At 40.3% G+C, this 21,576-nt stretch overlaps 1 protein-coding gene across 9 annotated transcripts in view; it reads left to right on the top strand.

The window, feature by feature from the left end:
* Window positions 1-21,576, top strand: part of METTL24 (methyltransferase like 24) — a 134,722-nt gene that overhangs the window by 37,116 nt on the left and 76,030 nt on the right. For 8 of the 9 annotated variants that reach the window (XR_011497875.1, XR_011497876.1, XM_070496680.1 and 5 more), the window contains one exon: window positions 8,935-9,163. Coding sequence is in view for 7 of the 9 variants with exons in the window: in XM_070496680.1 (XP_070352781.1) it covers window positions 8,935-9,163 (229 nt within the window). In the remaining 2 variants the exon portion in view is untranslated. Of the gene's footprint in view, window positions 1-6,444; window positions 7,416-8,934; window positions 9,164-21,576 lie in introns of those variants that run through there. The other variant, XM_070496682.1, reaches the window with a different exon arrangement.

Genomic DNA, 21,576 nt, shown 5'->3' with positions numbered 1-21,576 from the left:
TTCTTCTATTTTATGTGGGATGCCACCACAGTGTGGCTTGATGAGCGATGTGTAGGTCTGCACCTGGGATACAAACCTGTGAACCCTGGGTGGCCAAATCCATGCGTGCAAACTTAACCACTACACCCCAGGCTGTCCGCTACTTTTACATTTAAAGAAGAAAGAAACAAAAGGCAGATCTTATGAAAACCATGTGATTTTATCAAAACGGTGGGAAATATTGATATTCAGTTATTCGGGCTGAAAATGACCTAAATGTGCACACGGATTTAGAGAGCTTTTAGTAAAAGGGTGACTATAAAGTAGTGAGACTATTTCGCCCCGTATACCAGTACTCATATAAACAGTCTTGAACATACAAATGATATATACTTGAAAAAAGGCAGGAGAGAGTTACCTTTCTGTTCCATAGGTTCTTTGTAGAAGCTGTGCGGTTAGGTTCTCAGGCAAGATGCCTCAAGTACTGGGGACCCTAACAAGTGTCATATGCTTGTTCCTCACTGATAGGTTTCATCACCTCTCCGATTTACGCTCAGGCCCATGAGTGACCACTGCCAGCCAGAATCCTAGATGGCAAGGGTTCGCGGCAGACATTGGGGTGATGTGGAAGCCTACGCAAAGGTGCTGTGATCACCATCACTGTCAAGCTTTACCAAACAAGAATTCTTGGTTATAGTCATGGTGGATTTTTTGTAAAAACAAAAGATTCAAATAAGAGTTTCAGGATAGTGAAAACAGTCTTCTGTGGGTTCAATGAAGAGCGATGGAATCTATCCGTGGAGTTTGGTATACAGTAGGCACTCAGTATATATTTGCTACATAAACGATTGCTCGAGGAAAGGAGACTAGGGAGGGAAATGGATGATGCTATGATTTAAACTAGGAGGCTGAGGATTAGGAAATAGTTGCTCAGCCAGTTGATTAGAACAGAGCTCTCTTTCTGGGAGCCCACCAGCTATGCTTTAAGATTATAGGAAGAATGGGAAGTTGTGACAGTGGAGTTTGTTTTGTATTATATTAAAAATGCATGAAAGTGGGTCATAAAAATAATTGCATAGTACCACATGCAAATTGGAGATCTCAGCTTTGCCCTATTTTCTGGCTCTGAACTGTCTTTATATTTTCTGTAATATTTTACACCCTGGAATAATTTCATTTAAAGGATATAACTGAGTAAAATGAAACTGGGAAGTTGTTTTTGGGGACATTTTAAAAATTCTTTTTTTGCTTTCCTTATACTTCTGAGTCATTATATAAGATAGTTGTGCTGTAAGATTTCAGATTATGACATGTAAAAGGGTAGTTTCTTATTTTCATTTAAATGTTCACTATTCAAAATCGACTTTGTAAAGAGCAGATAAGGACAGTTGAATTCCACTGGGAATAGAAATGAATACACTATAAGGGCCAACATTTGATTAAAAACCTGAAAATGATTAATTGAAAACTGGGAACTAAAGAAAATATCTCTTACAGCTAAAAAAAGGATGCTTTGGATTTTGGATGTACATGTTAATTGCATTGTTACTCAGGATTGAAGATCTGGACAAACATCCTTTATTCTCAGGTGAATTGCTTGCCTCTGGGGCAGGTAAATAGCCGGCTGACAACATCTCAATTGATGCTAAGGGAAGAAAGAGACCCAGGCCAGAAGTGGTGGTCCCAAAAAGAGGCACAAGACCAGGGAATGTGGGCCCTGGATTCCCAGCGTTTGCAAGCGTTGGGATAGTTGTGACATAGGCAAGGAGGGCAGATGGCAGGGTCCTGGGGCCCCTGCACCCAGACAGTATGTGCTCCAAGCCCCAGGACTTGGAGCTGGGGCAGCAACAAGACCAGCCGCTGCTGTGCCCAGTCATTCCCAGGCAAACTGAGGATGATGGAAAAAGCTGCAACTGGGGGTAACTGTCCTGGAATGAGAGGGAGGAAGGGAGCTGAGGACGTAAGGATCAGAAGACAAAGGCTGAATGCCCTGTCTTCTGATCTGTTTCCTAGCTTCCCTCCTCCCCCGAGAACGAAAGCAGGTGTCACCTCCCCCTTCTCTCTGATGTCTGAAACTTCTTTACTAGGAGTCCAAGCTTTTTATTCTACATTTAATGTGAAAGACATTTTTCTGGGAGAAGTTCAGTTGAAAATTAAAATCAGATCCTTTTCACTTTTGTAATGGGGTAGAATAGACCAGGTAAGGTGGGGAGGGTACCAAAAGGAAGGCTGTGTTATAGAGAAGGGAAAGAGAAGAGAAAGCAGAGGCTGTGAGAGTCTACCTTACAACTTCAGGTGGGGCCTGCCCTGGAAGTCTTCTCGTGTGTAGAGTGGAGGGGTGATGGTGGAGAGATGGTGGGGTGATGGTGGGGAGATGGTGGGGTGGTGGTGGGGAGATGGTGGGGTGATGGTGGGGAGATGGTGGGGCGATGGTGGGGAGATGGTGGGGTGATGGTGGGGTGATGGTGGGGAGATGGTGGGGAGATGGTGGGGTGATGGTGGGGAGATGGTGGGGTGGTGGTGGGGAGATGGTGGGGGGGTGGTGGGGAGATGGTGGGGTGATGGTGGGGTGATGGTGGGGAGATGGTGGGGAGATGGTGGGGTGGTGGTGGGGTGGTGGTGGGGAGATGGTGGGGTGATGGTGGGGAGATGGTGGGGAGATGGTGGGGTGATGGTGGGGAGATGGTGGGGAGATGGTGGGGTGATGGTGGGGAGATGTTGGGGTGATGGTGGGGTGGTGGTGGGGAGATGGTGGGGAGATGGTGGGGTGATGGTGGGGTGATGGTGGGGAGATGGTGGGGAGATGGTGGGGTGATGGTGGGGAGATGGTGGGGAGATGGTGGGGTGGTGGTGGGGTGATGGTGGGGTGATGGTGGGGAGATGGTGGGGAGATGGTGGGGTGATGGTGGGGAGATGGTGGGGTGGTGGTGGGGAGATGGTGGGGAGATTGTGGGGAAACGGTGGCAGCTAAAGTGAACCGGGAAAAATCACCTATTTTATCTTTCACGTCAAAGATTGTATTTCAGGGGTAGAAACGAGAGTGGAAGAGAAAACTTGAGAAGGGATGATATGTAGGTAAATATTTTTCATCTCTTCTTTAGTTGTCTGGTAGCTTGCACCATTTGATTTTAAGACATAAATTCTCATCATAGAGAGAAGAAAATTTTGCAGATGACACATGGTTAAGCACTAAGAGCCAATATCTTCTCCAGAAAATCTGAGACTTCTGGTTGCTATAGTGTTTCAAGATGTATAAATGAGCTCCAGAGCCAAAAATGTTCATCTTATGAGAGTTTAATGAACCGAGCAGAAGCTCATAGTGTACATGGATGGGTGAGGAATCAGAAAATCATGGACCCAAGGACCCTTTTTAGATAATTTTTTCCAATCACTCCCCCATGAAATTTTAATACCATAGAGATGCTGTCTATCTGTTTATATAATGTATGTATTTGTGCTTTCTATGTAAAAAGAGGAAGGTTTTTTTGCCTCCTAGAATCAATTTTCGCCCCCTTAGGATGATATTATCCCTGTTGAGAATGTTATGTTTTAGATGATATATTGACAGTTCATGCAATGTTATTTAATAAAAATTAATAATTATGAAATATTTTATCCACTATTCAGTGTCATTTACAGTTATTTTTAATCATAATAATCATAAATAATAATTTCATCAAATTAATAATTCAATAACTAATCTAATTTTCTATTAGCATAATTGATAATCATTTGGCTTAATTCTCTTTCCTGCTGAGATGAAGAATGAACTGCTGAAACTCCTGGTGAAAACACTAATGTCTTAGTTTTTCCAACCCCCTACCTTCAATGGTGAGGTTGAAAACTTTCCTTGTATCTGCTCTGATTTTATTTTATTTTTTTAGTTTTTTAACAACTAACAAGAAACTCGAGTTTGTTGAGATATAATTCACATACCACACAATTCACCCATTTACAGCGTGTAGTTCAATGGTTTTTGGTCACCACAGTCAATTTTAGAACATTTTCATCACCCCAAAATGAAGCCCTGTACCCAGTAGCAGTCACTCCCAATTTCCCTTCAACCCTCTTTTCCCCGTCACCCTCTAGGCCTAGGCAACCACTAATCTACTTCTGTCTCAATACATTCACCTACTCTGGCCATTTCATATAAATGGAGGCATATAATATGTGGCTGGCTTTTTTCATGCCTGGCTTTTTTCCTTTAGTGTAATGTTTTCAAGGTTCATCCATGTAGTAACAGGCATCAGTACTTCATTCCTTTTTATTGCCAAGTAATATTCCATTGGAATGGATAGACCACATTTTATTTATCCACTCATCAGTTGATGGACATTTGGGTTGTTTCCACTTTTTGTCTATTAATAATGTTCCTATGGGTGTTGATGTACAAATTTTTGTGTGGACATAGTTTTCCATTTCTCTTGGATATATATCATTTTACACTCTCACCAGCAATGTGTGAGGGTTCCAATTTCTCCACATTGTCATCAACACTTACTATTGGCCTTTTTGTTTATAGCCATCCTAGTGAACGTGAAGTGGTATCTCATTATAGTTTTGAAATGCTTCTCTCTATTGGCTAATGATCTTGAATATTTTTTCCTGTGTTTATACCCTGAGTTTTTGATTCCTGGAGAACATAAAAGACTCTCACCTTAATACTTTCAGGAATATTTTTAAAAGAATAACCAAGGACCTGAAACAGTGCCACATCCATCCCTTCCACCCCTCGCTGGCACTAAAGGGCATGCAATTGTCAGCACTCTGGCTAATCCAAAGGATACCTCTATATAACTTGGAAAGACCCCTTCCATCAAGAACCATTACTGCCATCTGCTAGAAAATCATCGTTATGGTGACTATAATGTGAGCAGTGCCCTCTAGAGTTGTTTAGTGCACAACCCACACAACCACACTTAGGGATCCTGGTTGTTGCTCTTTGAGACTGCAGAGGAGGAGGGCCAAGATGGTTATTCTGTTATTCTATTACCTTTCAAAGTTTAGCCCTGTGATTCTCCCTCTTTCTGTTTCTTCAACAACTCTTTCAGATTTGGTGGCCCTTCTATGCTGAAGAGTTTGTCGCAATCTCAAGCCTCTGCGTTAACATATGCAGAATAATATTCATAAGCATGAGTTATGTAATTTTCTCTCTCTCCCATATGGAGGCATTGGTTATAGCTTTCATGAAGGCTTACACCTTTGAGTATACATATTAACTGCTTAACTATTTCAGAAAGGGGCTGTCACTGGAACTGCTAGTTGCCCCCCAGTATCCATTCTCTCCTTCCTTGGGCATCAGAACTCTTGAGTTTAGCAGGGCACGTGGTCGCCTTGCTGACGACTGCGCATCCTAGCCTTCCTTGCAGCTGCAAGCAGCCATATGACCAGCTTTGAGCAATGAGATATGAGTACAAGTGATGTGTACAGCTTCCAGGCAGGCCCTTGAAAGGAAAGGATGTGACTTTCGCTTCCACTGTTACTTTTCCTGATGGCTGGAATGCAGACGCAACGGCAGGGAATGAAACAACTATCTTAGATCATGGGATAGAAGCCTTATGATCTATATTTCTTGCTTCATGGAATAAACATTAAATAGAACGTTTGCATAAAGTAAAATTTCCTACAGTGAATTCTCTTTCCAGTTAAATAAGAGCAGAACATGGTTTCCTTATAGACTAAATACATTTTTGTTATAAGTAATAGTTTAAATTTGGTTAGTTATTTCACGATAGTTATCTGTTCAAAATCTTTCTTCAGTACTCCTGTGAGGCTCTTCACATAAAGGATCATGTTTACTTTATCTATTTGTCTCTGGTGTCTAGTATAGTGTCTTGCCCAAAGTGCTCTGTAGGTATCTGTTTATATACATGACTAAGTCAGTGAAATGTAGCCCATCCATGCCATGTTGATGTATATTCTGGGGATTCCAGACCCTACATAATAGTTTTCTTTCATTTAGGGGAGCATTTTGTAGATTTGTCTGTCATCATTCATTTATCTACTTGGCACGAGGGATTCAGAAATAAGCAAGATTGACAAGGCCCTATTCTTCATGGAGCTTTACTGACCAGTAATTGACAATTTCCTGGATCCTCGAGGTCACAAATATTCCTTCCAGGATCCTGTGTCCTGTGCTCCTTTGCAGTGAGCTAGAGTGTGAAGGGCACATGCTTTGAAAATACCTGGATTGGATTTGACTCCGGTTTTAACCTTTTGGGCCATGTTTTGCACCATCTCTGTACATGACAATTGCTCTTCCTCTTGCCTTTGACATCTACCACGAACTTGATTAGTTTAAATTAAGCTTACTTTGAATAAACGAAAGTAAGAATTACAGACACTGGTTAAATGAATGCAGTTTATTACTTTCCAATATAATACATATCATGTATTAAGATTAAGTGGATTTTATTTGTAAAAGTAACATGTTAACCAAAAACTTTACAAATTTCAATAGTTTCATGTTATTTAGTATATCATACAAAATAGTTCTTCACTATTTAACAATTAACTTACATATTTATGTATATACTTATGATATTTCTAATAGAGAACACTTGAACATGTGTAGAATTTCTGGAAGGATACACAAAAAACTGCTAACTGTGATTATCTCTGGAAATTAGCGGCTAAAACTTCTAGTGGAAGAAAACTTTTACTTTTCATTTTATATGCGTCTTACAATTTGAACTGTTTCTATGTGTGCTTGTTATTTTTTAATTATAAGAAACTAGTTTAAGTTGAAAACATATCAGTATATAATAAAGAGCAGTAGTAAAAAAATTAGTTACAGAACTCTGTGGTTAATTTAATTCTTAAATTTTTTGAGGTCTTGATTAAAATACTTATGTTTTAAAGAGTTATTTTGAAAACAGTATTCTGAAAATTCATAGAGAAAGAAATTATTCACACTTCTTTACTCTAGAAAGTTTATATACAAATTATATTTAGTGAGTACTTTTTTGGCATGGTGTTCTCTTAGTAAAGCTACAAGACTGCCATTTTCCATTGGATGACCCATGATAACATTGGTTTGCTCATCTGAGTTTCAATAAATTCAGTTAAGTGAAAAATCCCTTGAGGCAGGTGAATTCTACAACATTGTGATCTATATAGAAACAAATCTGTCTACTGAAAAATGCTTTGTAGTTTCTACTGCATCTCTTGAGTTTATATTTAATGCCAGGTTTATCAGTTGGCTATTGCTGTGTAACAAATCACTCTAAAACTCAGTAGCTTAAAACCATTAATACTGCTTACATGTCTACTGATCTGCTGGGCTTCAGTCGATCCAGGCTGGGCTCAGCTAGGAGACTTTACTCCAGGCTCGGATGGCTAAGGGCAGCTCTGTTTTTCACAGAAGCTGGTGGATTGGCTGGGGCACCTCTGCTCCTCATGTCTCTTGTTTTCCTGAGACCAGCAAGCTATCCAGGGTAGGTGTTTATCATGAGGATGGTACAAGAGAGTGAACAGAAGCACTTAAAGCCTAGGATCAGGACTGGCATACTGTCCCTTCCTTCTAAAGAGCAAGTCACACAGCGAAGCCAAAATATCCAGGGACAGGAACAGACACTCCACCCACGATGAGCATGGAAGTAGTGTGCATGAAAGGGTGAAGAATTAGGGCCAGCGAGTCAATCTGCCGCACCAGATTAGATCATGGAAAATTGGGGGGAAAACTAGAATAGAGATTAGACTGGTCTGTGGTTATGTGGGTTCAACAGGAGGCAGAAAATAGGAAACAGGATCTCTGGGTAGAAGGAAGGGAGGGTTTGTGAGAGGAGTGCTGAATCTTTTTAGCCAAAAGAGTTGACAGAATTACGCATGAAGGACAGCAGAGGGTTGACACGCCGTGCGTCCAGTGAGGAAAGAGCAATGTCGTGGGAGTGCAGGGCAAGAACAAGGCAAATAAGCCTATTAAGAATGTCTAGGTGGAGGATATCGATGCTGAAGACTTATTTTAGTTAACTAAAACCAGATACATAATTGTCATCCAATGAGCTTGTATATTTCCACATCATGAAATAGCCTGGAATAGTACAGTCTAAGAGAGTGAAGCATTTCTGCACTGAGTTCAAGTTTGGCCAATGTATTATAGATACTCTGTGACATTTTGCTATCTTAAATCTCATCTAATTATAGTATTTTGGGCAGACAAGCTATAATCACCATTCTGAAAAATCATCCTCTTGGTTAATTTCGTTTTTCATTCAAATTGATGCTTTAATCAAAGTGATGAATCTTACACCACTAAATAAGCAATATTTCTAAGTAACTTAAAAATGTGTAAATATATGAAGCTTCCATATGATGGGCTACCTACTGGGTCCTTAAGTACCATCAATTCATAATTTCTTCCTCCTGTTGATGTGAATTTAGGTGAGGTCCCACTTCTGCTTCTCCAGCGCTAGATCCAGTAGGGCCACACACATTTGCCTTTTTTATTTAACTGTACTATTTTAAGATACATCCCATTTCTAAGGAGACAGCTATTGTCTTTAAGTCAAACTGCATGCACAGCATCGTGGTCATTAGAATGGAGACAAATTACCTCATTAGTGGAATATACCTCTTCCTAAGGGAACTGATCCTGGCGCTTATATTTCTGACATATTCTGAGAAGACCTCTTAAGACTACTGGATGATCTTTGTTTCATTGCTACTGTGGTTTACAACTTTTTAAAAAATTAATTTGATATGCTTCTACATGTTCGAACATGTGATCTCTGGTCTCCATTTAGCAGATAGTTTCTCTACTTTTTTTATCCAGCAGCTTTTAGCTATAATACTTTTGGTGAAAGGTTTATTGAATGTGTACAGTTAGCCATGTATTAAACAGGAGGCGGCTTGATATGAGTAAGAAAATTGGCCTTGGAATTGTCATTTTGTCAGTCTACCACTTTTCCTTCCTTCTATTTTATCGTTGTTGGTTTCTATCCTCTTGCTTTACAGGCTGGGAAGTGATGACACTCATTTTGAGGTTCGCATGGCCGATGAAGGATGTGAAGTACATCGCTTTGATCCCAGCGTTAACTCAGCTCATGTTCTGGAGAGCCAGCGCCTCTGGTTCCACCGCTTGTCTGTCGACTGGCGGGACCCCCATCCAGCTGTTGCAGCCCAAAAACTGCATAGCAATGCCAGAAAACTGGGAACCATTTTGAATGAATTTGGGCATCACAAGGTGAGATTTTTCACTTGATTTCACATGATTACATAAAGTGAACAAACTCATAAACAGTTTTTTTAAATGCAAACTAAGAGGTGGATAGTTGAAGATCCAATTTTAACCTAACTGATCGCCCATAATTATTTATAGAGTCAGCTCTGTGGATGTAAAGTTTGGCAAGGATAGAGATATTTAAATTGATTTGGAGATTTTAGTTGCTGTTGAGTAGTGCTAAGGTTTTGGCCAAGACTGAGCAAGGAGAGTAAGAAACCTACTTCTGGCATAGATTCAAGAGTACCATTTCCGTCTGGCAATTGATTTAAAATGCCCAGACAGAGCAAACTACTTATGTCAGCCTCAGATACAAAAAGTAATTGGAGCTGGGTTTATGTTTGATAAGAGATTGCTCGTCTATCATATTTCTCCCTGTTGTAACAACTATTTTGAGTCTCCAGGCTCTTAAAGGTCAGAAAATATGTGTAGCTTTGATTAAAATGTACTTTGTAAAATTGAATGGACATTATGTGTCGCAACTGATATAATGATGTCAAATCTCTGCAAATATTCTCTTGTGAACAGATAGCATAAAGGAAACTCAAGCTTTGACCTGTGTTCCTTGAAAGCAATTTTTAGCGTAGACCTGAGCTAATTGCATCCCATAGGCAGATACTAGAGAAAGTCTCCTGAGTGTGGTTGGCTTGCATTTGATTGCCAAGTCTTCTTGGGCATGGCCTATCTTGGCTTAACACTCCCAGCCAGAGATGGCATGTAATTTAGAACGTGCCAGGATGGATGTTTCTGAGAAACAGTGTATGTGGCACTCAATTTTAAACTTGAGTTGGTGGCTTGATCTTTAATAAAAGAGCTTTTCTTCTGCATTCTTCTTCTTCCTCCTCTTCCTTTCCCTCCTCTTCCTCCCTCTCCCCCTCTTCCTCCTCCTCTTCTTTTTTTAAAACTCCTCTTAAGGGCCGGCCTGGTGGCGCAGTGGTTAAGTGTGCACATTCTGCTTCAGCAGCCCAGGGTTCGCTGGTTCAGATCCCAGGTGCAGACATGGCACTGCTTGGCAAGCCATACTGTGGTAGGCGTCCCACATGTAAGGTAGGGGAAGATGGGCATGGATGTTGGCTCGTTGCCAGTCTTCCTCGGCAAAAAGGGGAGGATTGGCAGCAGATGTTAGCTCAGGGCTAATCTTCCTCAAAAAAACCCCCCAAAAACTCCTTTTAATTGGACAGCAGGAGTTTCTTCGAGAACAACTTCAAAGAATTTGCTGCTCTTTTAACATGTGGTTAACTCTTGATTTATATTTTGCTTTGCCATTGAGAATAACTCGCATTTAATAGGAGCCTTAATGAAACACATATAGGATTTTGGGGGTAAAATCTCTGAACAGAACCCGAAGAAGTGGGAGCATTTTTCAGAACTTTGTTTTGCCACTTGTTAGCTTCCTAGATCTGTTTTTTTACAGCTGAAAATTACAGGCTTGATTCTCTAATATGTTGACTCTAGATCATTCAAAGAGGTAACTACAGAATCTTTGTGTTCACTTAGGAGTCTTGCTGCTACTTAATGCTCTTTACACCCTGGCCCTATCCAGCTCCACTCTTCAAAGACAAGACTGAGTAGAGAAAAGAGATGGAACTCAAAGCCATTTTGCTTTTTTAAAATAATATTTTAGCAAAAGATTTGGTAAATGTGAGGATAAAATAAGAGTTTGGAACATGATCTGTGGACATAACTTATCTAAGCCACATGTCATATGGAAAATGTGTTTTTGGATAACCAGGTATGGACCTGAACCGTGCTTGTTTCACTGCAGGGGGAGCTGCAGTGGGCAAAACTCACTGCTGAGGAGGGCTTGAAGCCCCTTACAACACTTCTCCTGAGACTGCAGAAACATTTATAGGGATACCTAGAAAGGAGAAATGTTTTAAAAGATTTCTTATACTACCAGGGCTACTTATTTTTATTGAAAACATTAATAATGATACTTTAAAAAGATGGTAATTTTATGTTATATGTATTTTACCACAATAAAAAAAATTGGAAAAAACCCATTAATAACGAAAATGATCTGGTTCAGAATAGCCAGGTATGTATTTGCTGCTTTAAAAAAAATCCCCTGTGGAGGGGCTGGCCTAGTGGCGCAGTGGTTAAGTTCACACACATTCCGCTTTGGTGGCCCAGGGTTCCTGGTTCAGATCCCGGGTGCAGACCTATGCACCACTTGTCACTCCATGCTGTGGCAGGTGTCCCACATGTAAAGTAGAAGAAGATGGGCATAGATGTTAACTGAGGGCCAGTCTTCCTCAGCAAAACAAAAAGAGGAGGAGTGGCAGCAGATGTTAGTTCAGGACTAATCTTCCTCAAAAAAAAAATAAATAAAAATAAACATTAAAAAAAAAAAGCCCCTGTTGAAAAATTTAAAAGATACTGATATGCCTTTCATAGACGTTTTCTTGGTGAATACTTTAAAACAAAAACTAAACCCTCTGGTGCGTGATTGCTTCCATTACAAACATGCTTCTAGGAGCTATGGGGTGCCAGATAAAAGGAAACCTCATTTCCGGCCTGTAGCAAGCAAGGTCTGTTTTCACTTTCCTGCATGTGTACAGACATGGGTAAATAGGATGTGGCTCTGGCAGGGAAAGCAAATAGAAAGAAATATACACCAAAAATGTCAGTGCCTTTGCCTGGCCTTCTTCACTCATTTTTTCTGAAAGTGCCTGTAGAAACCAGAGGGGTTTTAGTTGTTTCATTTTCCCTTCATGACTTTAAAATATCTCGTATAGTTTTGTGATGTTTTCCACGTTAAGCTGTGATTTTTCTTCTTCTCTTTATCCATGCCTGGATTCCAGCCACTCAGGCAAAAATGTAAGCAAAAGTGAAAGGCAGTCTTCTGAGAGGGCGACAGAAAGATGCATATGGCTTTCGTACTGCTTTTAAAACTCTTTGGTAATTTTAACTTCAAACTGTAAATCACAAAGCCTTTCTAAAGCGTCCAATGAGAGCGGCTGCGTCAGCAAAAAAGCCTGTGAACCAGAAGCCCGGGCTGTCAGGAATGAAATCACCTGGATCCACCATTATTTGAAATGATTAACTGTCCTCTCTTTGCTGAAGTGCTTGTTGCTGTAACGGCCCATAAGAATTTTTCCAGAAAGTGACTAGAAATATCGAATCTGAAATTTCTGCTCATATGAATCAATCATAATGTATGCTTTTTTTTCTGAAGTCTTCGTTACACAGAGGATCCTACATGATCCAGGCTGGTTGATGGGAAATTATTATTTTTAGTCAACCATGCTGATGATAATATGAAGAACAGGACTGCGTTAGGGTTTACCTGCATAAGATCACTAATCTGGGTTTGGGGCGTGGGTCTTCTTGTCAGTTTCTGGTGTGGGGCAAGTCATTTCACCTCTCTGGCGCTCAGTTTGATGGTCAGTAAAATGGGGACAATGATTCTACCTAAATGGATTGTTTTTGAGCATTAGATGCGAGAACACTGTGTGAGAGGCTCCAGCATAGCCTGGCAGGAGTTAGTCATTCGATTGCAAATTCAAAAATTTTTTATTAATAATTTCAGTTAGCTTTTACTAAATTTTACAGAAAACATTTTCTTCTTTTTCTTTCTTTGTTTTCAGGGAAAATAGCTCAGAGATTTCTCTGGAAATTGCTAAATGCACCTAGTTCCAGTCAAGAGTTTTTCATGAAAGCTTTGTGTGAAACTGAAGGGCAATTGGCTCTTGTTCGCTGCCTGGGGGCACTCGACAGCTTTGCCCGCGATTGTATAGAAAGTAAATACTGTGCTACTGTGCTGTACACAAATTAAATAAGCTGCCGGGAATTAATACAGAGACCGCGGGGCGGGGGCTGCTGGTCAGACGCCCCGGGGTGGAGCTAGACTTCCTGCCATCCTTACCCAGATGCTGCCCTCGTGGCTGAGAGTCCGAGTGGCCCCTCGGAGGACCGGCAGTTGCTGCTTCTCTGGGGGGGCGCTCGCCGCTGTTCACAAAACATCAGTTCTGTTGGGTGGTTGCTGCTCTGTTTGACAGAATGTAGGCTTTGAAATTCGAGTACAGAGAAAGTCCTTTTCCTTTTTGCTTATCAAATTGGCAAATATAAACGAGATATTGATAGTGCCTTACATTGGAATGATTGTTGGGAATGATACGCATGCTTCGCTGCTGGAAATGGAAAATGATAGACTCCCTCAGGGAGAGAATTCGTCCGTGTGATGTCAATTTTTATTTCTGGAATTCTTTTTTGCCTTAAATGCTGTTTTGTGTGATATTAGTTCTGCCATACCAGCTTTTAAAAAAATAAGTATTTCTATGAAATGCCATTCTAGATTTCTTTAATTTCCTTTTTTTTTGGATATAGTTTTAGTTTATGTGTAGCCTGTAAGAGCAACATATTCAGTACATGCTTGGATTGTGTTTTTAAATCCAGTCTGATAATATGTCTTTAAAGGGATGTATTTAATTCATTTATGTTTATATTTATTGCGATTACTGGCATATTTGGACTAATTTCTACTCTTTTAAATTGGGCTTTTTTGGTATTCTGTACTTTTTCTCTTCTTGCCAAAGCTTGTATTATTACTCTTCATGGTTACTCTTAAATTTTAGATGTATATAATTAACTACAAAATTTTAAAACAATATGTGAAATTATTCAGTATTTCTATATTCCTCCTAAACACTACCAGGATCATAGCTAGTTAACTACCCATCAGACATGGGCCCCTGGCATTGTTATCATCTGGAGCTTTAGTTTTACCTTTTTTTTTTTACATTTTCTTTTGAAAAAAATTTTAAATGCAGAAGTTGCAAGTTGCAAGGATAATACAATGAACTCTCATCTCTTGTCAATATTTTTCCATATTTGCCCTCTTTCTCTCTGATTTATACAAATATATATATTTATATTGAACTACTGTCTCTGCAAATTTTAAAAAATTCTCGATGGAAAGGAATGGATGGATACTTCCATAATACATCTATCTATATATGGGGGTATAATCCGTTTATAGGCATACCTTGTTTTATTGCACTTGGCTTTATTGTGATTCACACATATTGCATTTTTTTAATAAATTGAAAGTTTGTGGCAACCCTGCATTGAGCAAGTCTGTCAGCACCGTTTTTCCAACAGCATTTGCTCACTTCATGTCTCTATGTCGTTTTGGTAATTCTTACAATATTTCAAACTTTTTCATCATTACTATATTTGTTATGGCGATCTGTAATCAGTGATCTTCAATGTTACTGTTGTCATTGTTTTGGGCACTATGAACCACACGCATATGAGGTGGCCAACTCAATTGATAAATGTTGTGTGTGTTCTGACTGTTCTACCCACTGGCTGTTCCCTCATCTCTCTCCCTCTCCTCTTGCCTCCCTATTCCCTGAGATACAACAATATTGAAATGAGGCCAGTTAATAACCCTGCAGTGGCTCCTAAGTGCTCAAGTGAAAGGAACAGTCACACGTCTCTCACTTTTAATCAAAAGCTAGAAATGATTAAGCTTAGTGATTTTTAGTGTAGATGAAACAGACTTATGTTGGAAGATGATGCCACCTAGGACTTTCATAGCTACAGAGGAGAAGTCAACTCCTGGTGTCAAATCTCCAAAGGTTAGGCTGACTCTCTGGTTATGGGCTGATGCAGCTGGTGGCTGTAGGATGAAGCCAATGCTCATTTAGCATTCCGAAAACCCTAGGACTCTTAAGAGTTATGCTAAATCTACTCTACCTGTGCTCTATAAATGGAACGACAAAGCCTGGATGACAGCACATCTATTTACAGCATGGTTTGCTGAATATTTTAAGTCCAGTGTTGAGAACTACTGCTCAGAAAAAAAGATTCCTTTCGAAATATTACTGCACTTTGACAGTGTACCTGGTCACCCAAGAGCTCTGATGGAGACGCACAATAACATCCATGTTGTTTTCATGCCTGCTACCATAATTTTCATTCTGCAGCACATGGATCAAGGAGTAATTTTGACTTTCAAGACTTAATATTTAAGAAATACATTTTGTAAGGCTGTTGCTGCCGTAGATTATGATTCCTCTGATGGATCTGGGCAAAGTAAATTGAAAATCTTCTGGAAAGGATTCACCATTCTAGAAGCCATTAAAAACATTTGTGATTCATGGGAAGAGGTCAAAATAGCAACATTAACAAGAGTTTGGAAGAAGTTGATTCCAATCCTCATGGATGACTTTGAGGGGTTCAGTATTTCAGGAAGTAGCTGCAGATGTGGTGGAAATAACAAGAGAACTAGAATTAGAAGTGGAGCCTGAAGATGTGACTGAATTGCTGCAATATCATGATAAAACTTTATTAAGTTTATACCATTTATAGATACTTTTAAAAAATTATGATTTTCACTTCCAAGATTTTTAATTGGTATTTTCCCTGTCTGTCTGTTCTTTTTTAGGGCTGCATGTTTTTATTTCAAAATGTATTGCCACTGCATGTGTGTTTGTGAAAATAGATATTATTCTTATTGATTGCTCTGAGCATCCTAAACATACTTATTTTAAACTTTTGTCAGACTGTTCAACAAAAATAATTTAATCTCGGAACGAAGTAATGTTCCAATTATTGCTTTGGCTGGCTGTTTCTCATCATTTGATTTATGTGTGCATTTCAGAATTTTGCTTGCTTACTCATTTTCAGTGGGAGGTTTTTGGTTTGATTTTGCTTTTTTCTTTCCTTTTTGGTTCACTCTTCTCTGCCTAGTGATTTAATAGTAGCCTGCAGGGCCTAGTCTTATATAAGCATTTGGGGGCTCCTGTTCCTCCCAGTGATATTGGAAATATTCAGTTACTGAACCATCTGGGGTCTGGCTCATTTACGACTTGTGAGGGAGGGTCTTTCTCCTCCCATCTCCCAGGCCAGTGGCTGGTTTTAAGCAATAGCCCCAGCCAGCGGTTGTCAGCAGTTTATTTCGGGCTCCTTTCTGGACCCAGAGAACTCCATCCAGCCCTTGGCTTTAATCAATGAATGTAGCTTGGCTGCTCTCTCATGGGAGCACTTTTAATTCCTGTTCCCTGTAGGAGATGCACCCCCAGGACCACTGCCATCTGCTTTAGAATGGGAGCCCAGCACGTCCTGGCTTTAGTACTGCTCGATGCTCTGTGTTCCGGTCCATGGAGATGTTCATCTTGTTTTTGAGCCCTGCTTTCTCCTTTTTGTTCCTCTCTCTCTCTCTTTTTTTCATCATTCTTTCTCTTTGCTTTGTGTTTGGCATGAGGGGGATGCATCTTGCCTTCATACTTTTCTTTAAATCAACTTTAAATTGATTTACTTTTCTTACTTAGAATTATCTGGAGAGATAATATCCATGGACTCATGAGTCAACTGTCCTAGTTATAGTTTCTAATAGTATTAAAAATATATAAGAAATGAGGAATTTTAAAATGCGTATTTATATTGCTCCAAATCATATTCTATACCAGTATTGCTCATATCTAATGTGTATGTGAACCACTTGCAGAATTTAATTAAAATGTAGATATTGATTTAGGAGGTTTTGGGTAGGGCCTGAGATTTCTGCATTTCTAGCAGGCTCTCAGGTGATGCTACTGCTGCTGGTTGGGGAACCACACACTGAGCAGCAAGGTCTGTGCCACAGTCTGAGAAACACAGGAGCAGAGGATATTAGTAGTAATTGGCAATGCTGGGACTTGAACCTGGGTGGTGTCTCCCAGAGGCCCAGCACTAGGCCAGTTTGTGCTCTGTTGATGTCGTCCACCCTTAGCCTGAGTCCCTACCAAGGGTGGTGTGAGGCCCAGATGCTGTGCTGTGCTCCGGGTCATTTTTCCGTTCCTGTGCCAGCCTATTGCACCAGATTTCTGTCCTAGACTTGCTGTTTTCCTGGGACAAATTTTTTCTCAGTAAGGAAGCTCATTTATAAAAATGTTCCCTGGTGGTCTGCCACATACCCAGACATGCCTGAGTCCTAGCTGAGTAAAGGCTTGACCCTCCTGCTAGACCCCTGCTTCTCAGCTGTGTGTTCCTAACTTAGCTGCGTGTGGCTCAAGGCCAGAGACCTTTTATTGAATGGAATCCCATCCAGACTACCTAGTGCAGTGCTGAGGAAATATGTGACACTTGTCGACCTGACTTTCTCCCCAGTACCTGCCCAGGGTATCAAAGTTTGAATACTTTATCTTTTCATACAACCTGCTGCAGAATTAATAAGCATCTGCTTGAGCATCCAGAGGCCTTAGTCACTGCTATTTCAGAAGAACATTTGGGTGGAAAGCTCCATGGAAACAAGATATGCTGCAGTAAAGTTAGAAGTCCAGGTGATTCTTTCAGGGCCCAGTGCAATCTTCTATTTACACTTATTTATATTCCTTTTTCAAAGAGGGGTATGTATCTTTCTGCATATTTGAAGGCAACTTCATCTTGCAGAATTGCTGTTTAATCATGACGGTGCTGTGTTTCTGTGAAATCAGCTAGTGGCAATTTGGGAGTAATGAGTCATTCACGGTCCTGAATTGCAATTTAAAATGCAGAGACATCTTTCGGTCCCCATCCATCTGTAGTGGACCCTAAGGACGAGCCGTCTTCAGAACGTGAGTCGAGAACTTGCGCACTCCACATTTAGGAAGTGAGTTTTGGCTTTTTCCCTATTCGCTCATCTATAATGCTATGAAGCAAAATGTTTTGGCTCTTAATGATTTTCAAACCATTCGGCATTTAACTAGCAGGGAGCCACAGCAGATTATAAAGCCCATTTGAAGGAAGAACGAGGCGCATCTGGGTTTAGCTCTAGTTTTTGTTTTCTTTGATGTGTTCCCCCCTCTGTTTTCCTTTGACAGAAGCCATGACTGGCAAGGTTGTGTGTGAAAGGGGCTCTGGAATCCAGAGACCCACTGCCACCTGTGCAGCTGAGTGGTCATCAGATTTCAGTGTTAGAACTCGGAACACCGGAAAACAAACCAAAAATAACAACAACATGCCACAGGCAAAGAATCCAGTCACCTAGGGAGCTTGATTAAGATGTCAAACCCAGGACCGAGATCCTGATTCCACTGGCCTGGCATGGAGCCCAGGAACCTACATTTTTAACCCACCCCACCCCCTCTAACCCGAGTGATGTGAAGATCAGCCTTTGAGGAGCTTCAGTGTGTAGAGAGGACTTTAGTGGCCCAGACTTCCATTTGCAAATCCCCCATGCCTTGCTATGCATAAAACCCTTTAAACAAGAAAGGCTTCTGCAGCCTCGCTCCTTGTCTCCTCACCAAGTCACTGTGTCCTCTGTGCCTCAGTTTTCCCTCTTGCAAGGTATGTGATACAAACCCCTGCCGCTGGAGAAGGTCGTGCAGGCAAATAAACTCATGTTAGTGAGAGAAATGAATGAGGAGTTTTCGTGAGACCAGAATGGTGATTTTATATAAAACAAAGCCTTTTGACCGACTGTTGCTTCTTCGAGATTTTCAAAGGCGCCCAGTATTATTACAAAAGAGGAAGATTTCACATACGGAGGAAATAGCCTCCAGGGAGCTGGCGTTTGTTTTTCTTCGTTGCTGTGTACCAGGAGTGGGCGTATTTGTCTGAGAATCTTGCCATTTTGACAAAGTTTTGAGAATGAGAGCCAAGTGAATCCTGAGGGCGCAGAGGGGCTGTTTGCTCCAGGTGTGCGTAAAGGTTTGTCGTTGTAGGACTTCCTTTCCTAAAGGAGACGATGGGTCGATGGAGGAATGTTATGTTTAGTGATGCGCAGCTCAGATTTGCTGGGTCACGCAGCTCTGCAAGTTCCTTTTTATGTGTTTAAAAAATGCTTAATGCCTTTTGACAGTAAGAGCCCCCAGAACTCATTATCGTATTAGTGAATCTTCTGAGAGAGTGTGTTCCTGAGCAAATCCTGTGAGGTCACACCCTGGCCGGCCGGCCAGTTACTGCCTTGGTCATGCCAGTTCTCTGAGGTGCCCACGCATAACAAACGGCCCATGAAATGGCTGCAGGTGCTTGAGAAAAGGTGGTCATGGTTTCCTTTGGTGGTAAAACGGGATTTATTTTCCAGCCAGTGAAAATATCAGGAAAGGAAGGTTTCATTTGCCGCTTTAGTTAAAAACATAAGGACTTTTCAAAAAACACAAATTTCCTCGCATGGAGTGGCATTCAGCGGTTTTGCAATTAAAATGATAATGAAACATTTCTTATAAGAACTTCTCTTTAAAATCAGTGCGATGGGTTCACAGCACACCATTAAAAGGAATTATGTAAAGCAGCCTCTCTGTTCCAAGTTTTATTTTAAGATTTAATTTATTCCAGATTCTGCAGGAAAAAACCGTCCATGTGACAAGCCTGCTAACAGATGTCAATTTAGTTTTATAGCACATGCCTGCACTTCAGAGTTAGAAAATGGAGATTATTCTTTTTGCCTGCTGTTTATTACATGACACAGCTTCATAACATGATGCCCCAGAGGACAGCTGATTAATAACCTCTGGGCAAGCCAACTTATCACCTGCTTTCGTCTGCTGCCGTGTTGAGTGTAAGCTTTATTTAACATCACCCTTCTGGATTAAGAGAGGTGCTGGAAAGAGCAAAGGTGACAGAAAATGGATTTTTCTCTGTTTTAATAATATTTAGGTCAGAAGACAGATTATACTGTAGTGAAGAGAAATAAGAGAAAAAATAAGAATTATTCAACTAGATACAACTAAATCTACATTAAAAATTTTTGTGGTGTTAGGGGGTAAAAAAAAGTAGTTCTATATGATAAATATTGTGTCAAAATCAACCATAACAAGAACTCTGCACTTCTTCATATTCACAGGGCCCGTTTCTCTGTGTTCACATGGCATGGTAATTATGGGTTTATATGTTTCTCTTCTGTTCACATTGCCATCCGTCTGTCCGGTCGTCCATCCATCTACCCATCCGTTCCTCCATCTATCTACCTATCCAATAAATATTTATTAAGCATCTTCTATGTGCAAGCACTTGTGCATAAATAGTACAGAGACAGGGATAAACAAGTCTATTTTTAATTAAAAAAATTTTTAATTGTGTCGAAATACGTATAACATAAAATTTACCGTCTTAACCATTTTTAAGTGTGTAGTTCAGTAATGCTAAGTATATTGTGCATCCAATCTCTAGAATGTTTTTGTCTTGCAAAACTAAAACTCTGTACCCACTAAACACTAATTGTCCCCTCCCCCCAGCCTTTGGCAACTACCATTCTGCTTTCTGTTTCAATAAATTTGACTGCTCTATGTATCTCATATAAGTGGAATCATACAGCGTTTGTCTTTTTGTGACTGGCTTATTTGACTTAGCATAATGTCCTCCAGCTTCATCCATGTTGTAGCACGTGACAGGATTTCCTTCCTTTTTATGCCTGAATAATATTCCCTTCTATGTATTTACCACATTTTGTTTATCCATTCATCTGTCAGTGGACAACTGGGTTGCTTCCACCTCTTGTCTATTATGAGTAATGCTGCTATGAGTATGGGTTTGCAAATATCTTTTTAAGACTCTGCTTTCAGTTCTTTTGGCTGTATACCCAGAAATGGGATTGCTGGATCCTACGGTAATTCTATTTTTAATTTTTTTGAGAAACTGCCATGCAGTTTTTCATAGTGGCTGCACCATTTTACATTCCCATAAACAACTCTTTTAAGATTTAACATGTAGCTAAAAAGACAGAAATGTGAGCCTGCAACGAGTGCTACAGAGAAGTACGATGTGCTATGGAAGGGTTGAATAGAGAAATCCAATCTAACATGCCATTTATTTTTGCATTCCTGATGGCTAGTCCATAGTGGGGACTCCATAAGTGTTTGGTGGGTGGGTGAATGAGCCGTCTGGACCCTTGGGGATTAGGCCCTTTTCCTTTGTCTCCAGCCAGCTGTTCGGCTGCCCTCCGTTCTACAGGGTGGCACTGGAGGGCTGCGAGAGCACTTGTTAATAGATTACTAGCTTTTCTTTGGTTGCCTCTATTGATCTCTGGTGAGATTATGGAAAACGTCTTTCCAGCAATATTCTTCTTATTGTGTATATCATCTAATATTCAGAGATGTTGAGATATTTCCACCAGATATGTCCCTGCCTTTTCTTTGGGGGAGAAGAAAGAGCTGCCTGAGGATGTAAGATGAAAGTGTAGTGACGTTAGGGAGTGGTGGGGTATTCAGGGAGAAAATGTTCTTTCTATTCTTGGAACACTGCCTCTATTCCCTGAAGAATTTTGTTCTATAAAGATAGCAAAAGGGCCTCTTGCTCATTTTTTCGTTTGGCTTAAATCAGTAACATTTTGCTCAATTCCATGCTATTTATAGATATTTTAAATTGAAATTTCATTCTTGAGATTTTTAAAGGGAATTTCAGATATTTAAAAGATATAGGCATTATATTTGGAGACACAAACTTCTTGTTCCTGGTTTTATAAAAAGAAT

This window comes from Equus asinus, chromosome 24 (assembly GCF_041296235.1).
Source record: "Equus asinus isolate D_3611 breed Donkey chromosome 24, EquAss-T2T_v2, whole genome shotgun sequence".
Classification (NCBI taxonomy): Eukaryota; Metazoa; Chordata; class Mammalia; order Perissodactyla; family Equidae; genus Equus; species Equus asinus.
This window is presented reverse-complemented; position numbering and strand designations above follow the sequence as displayed.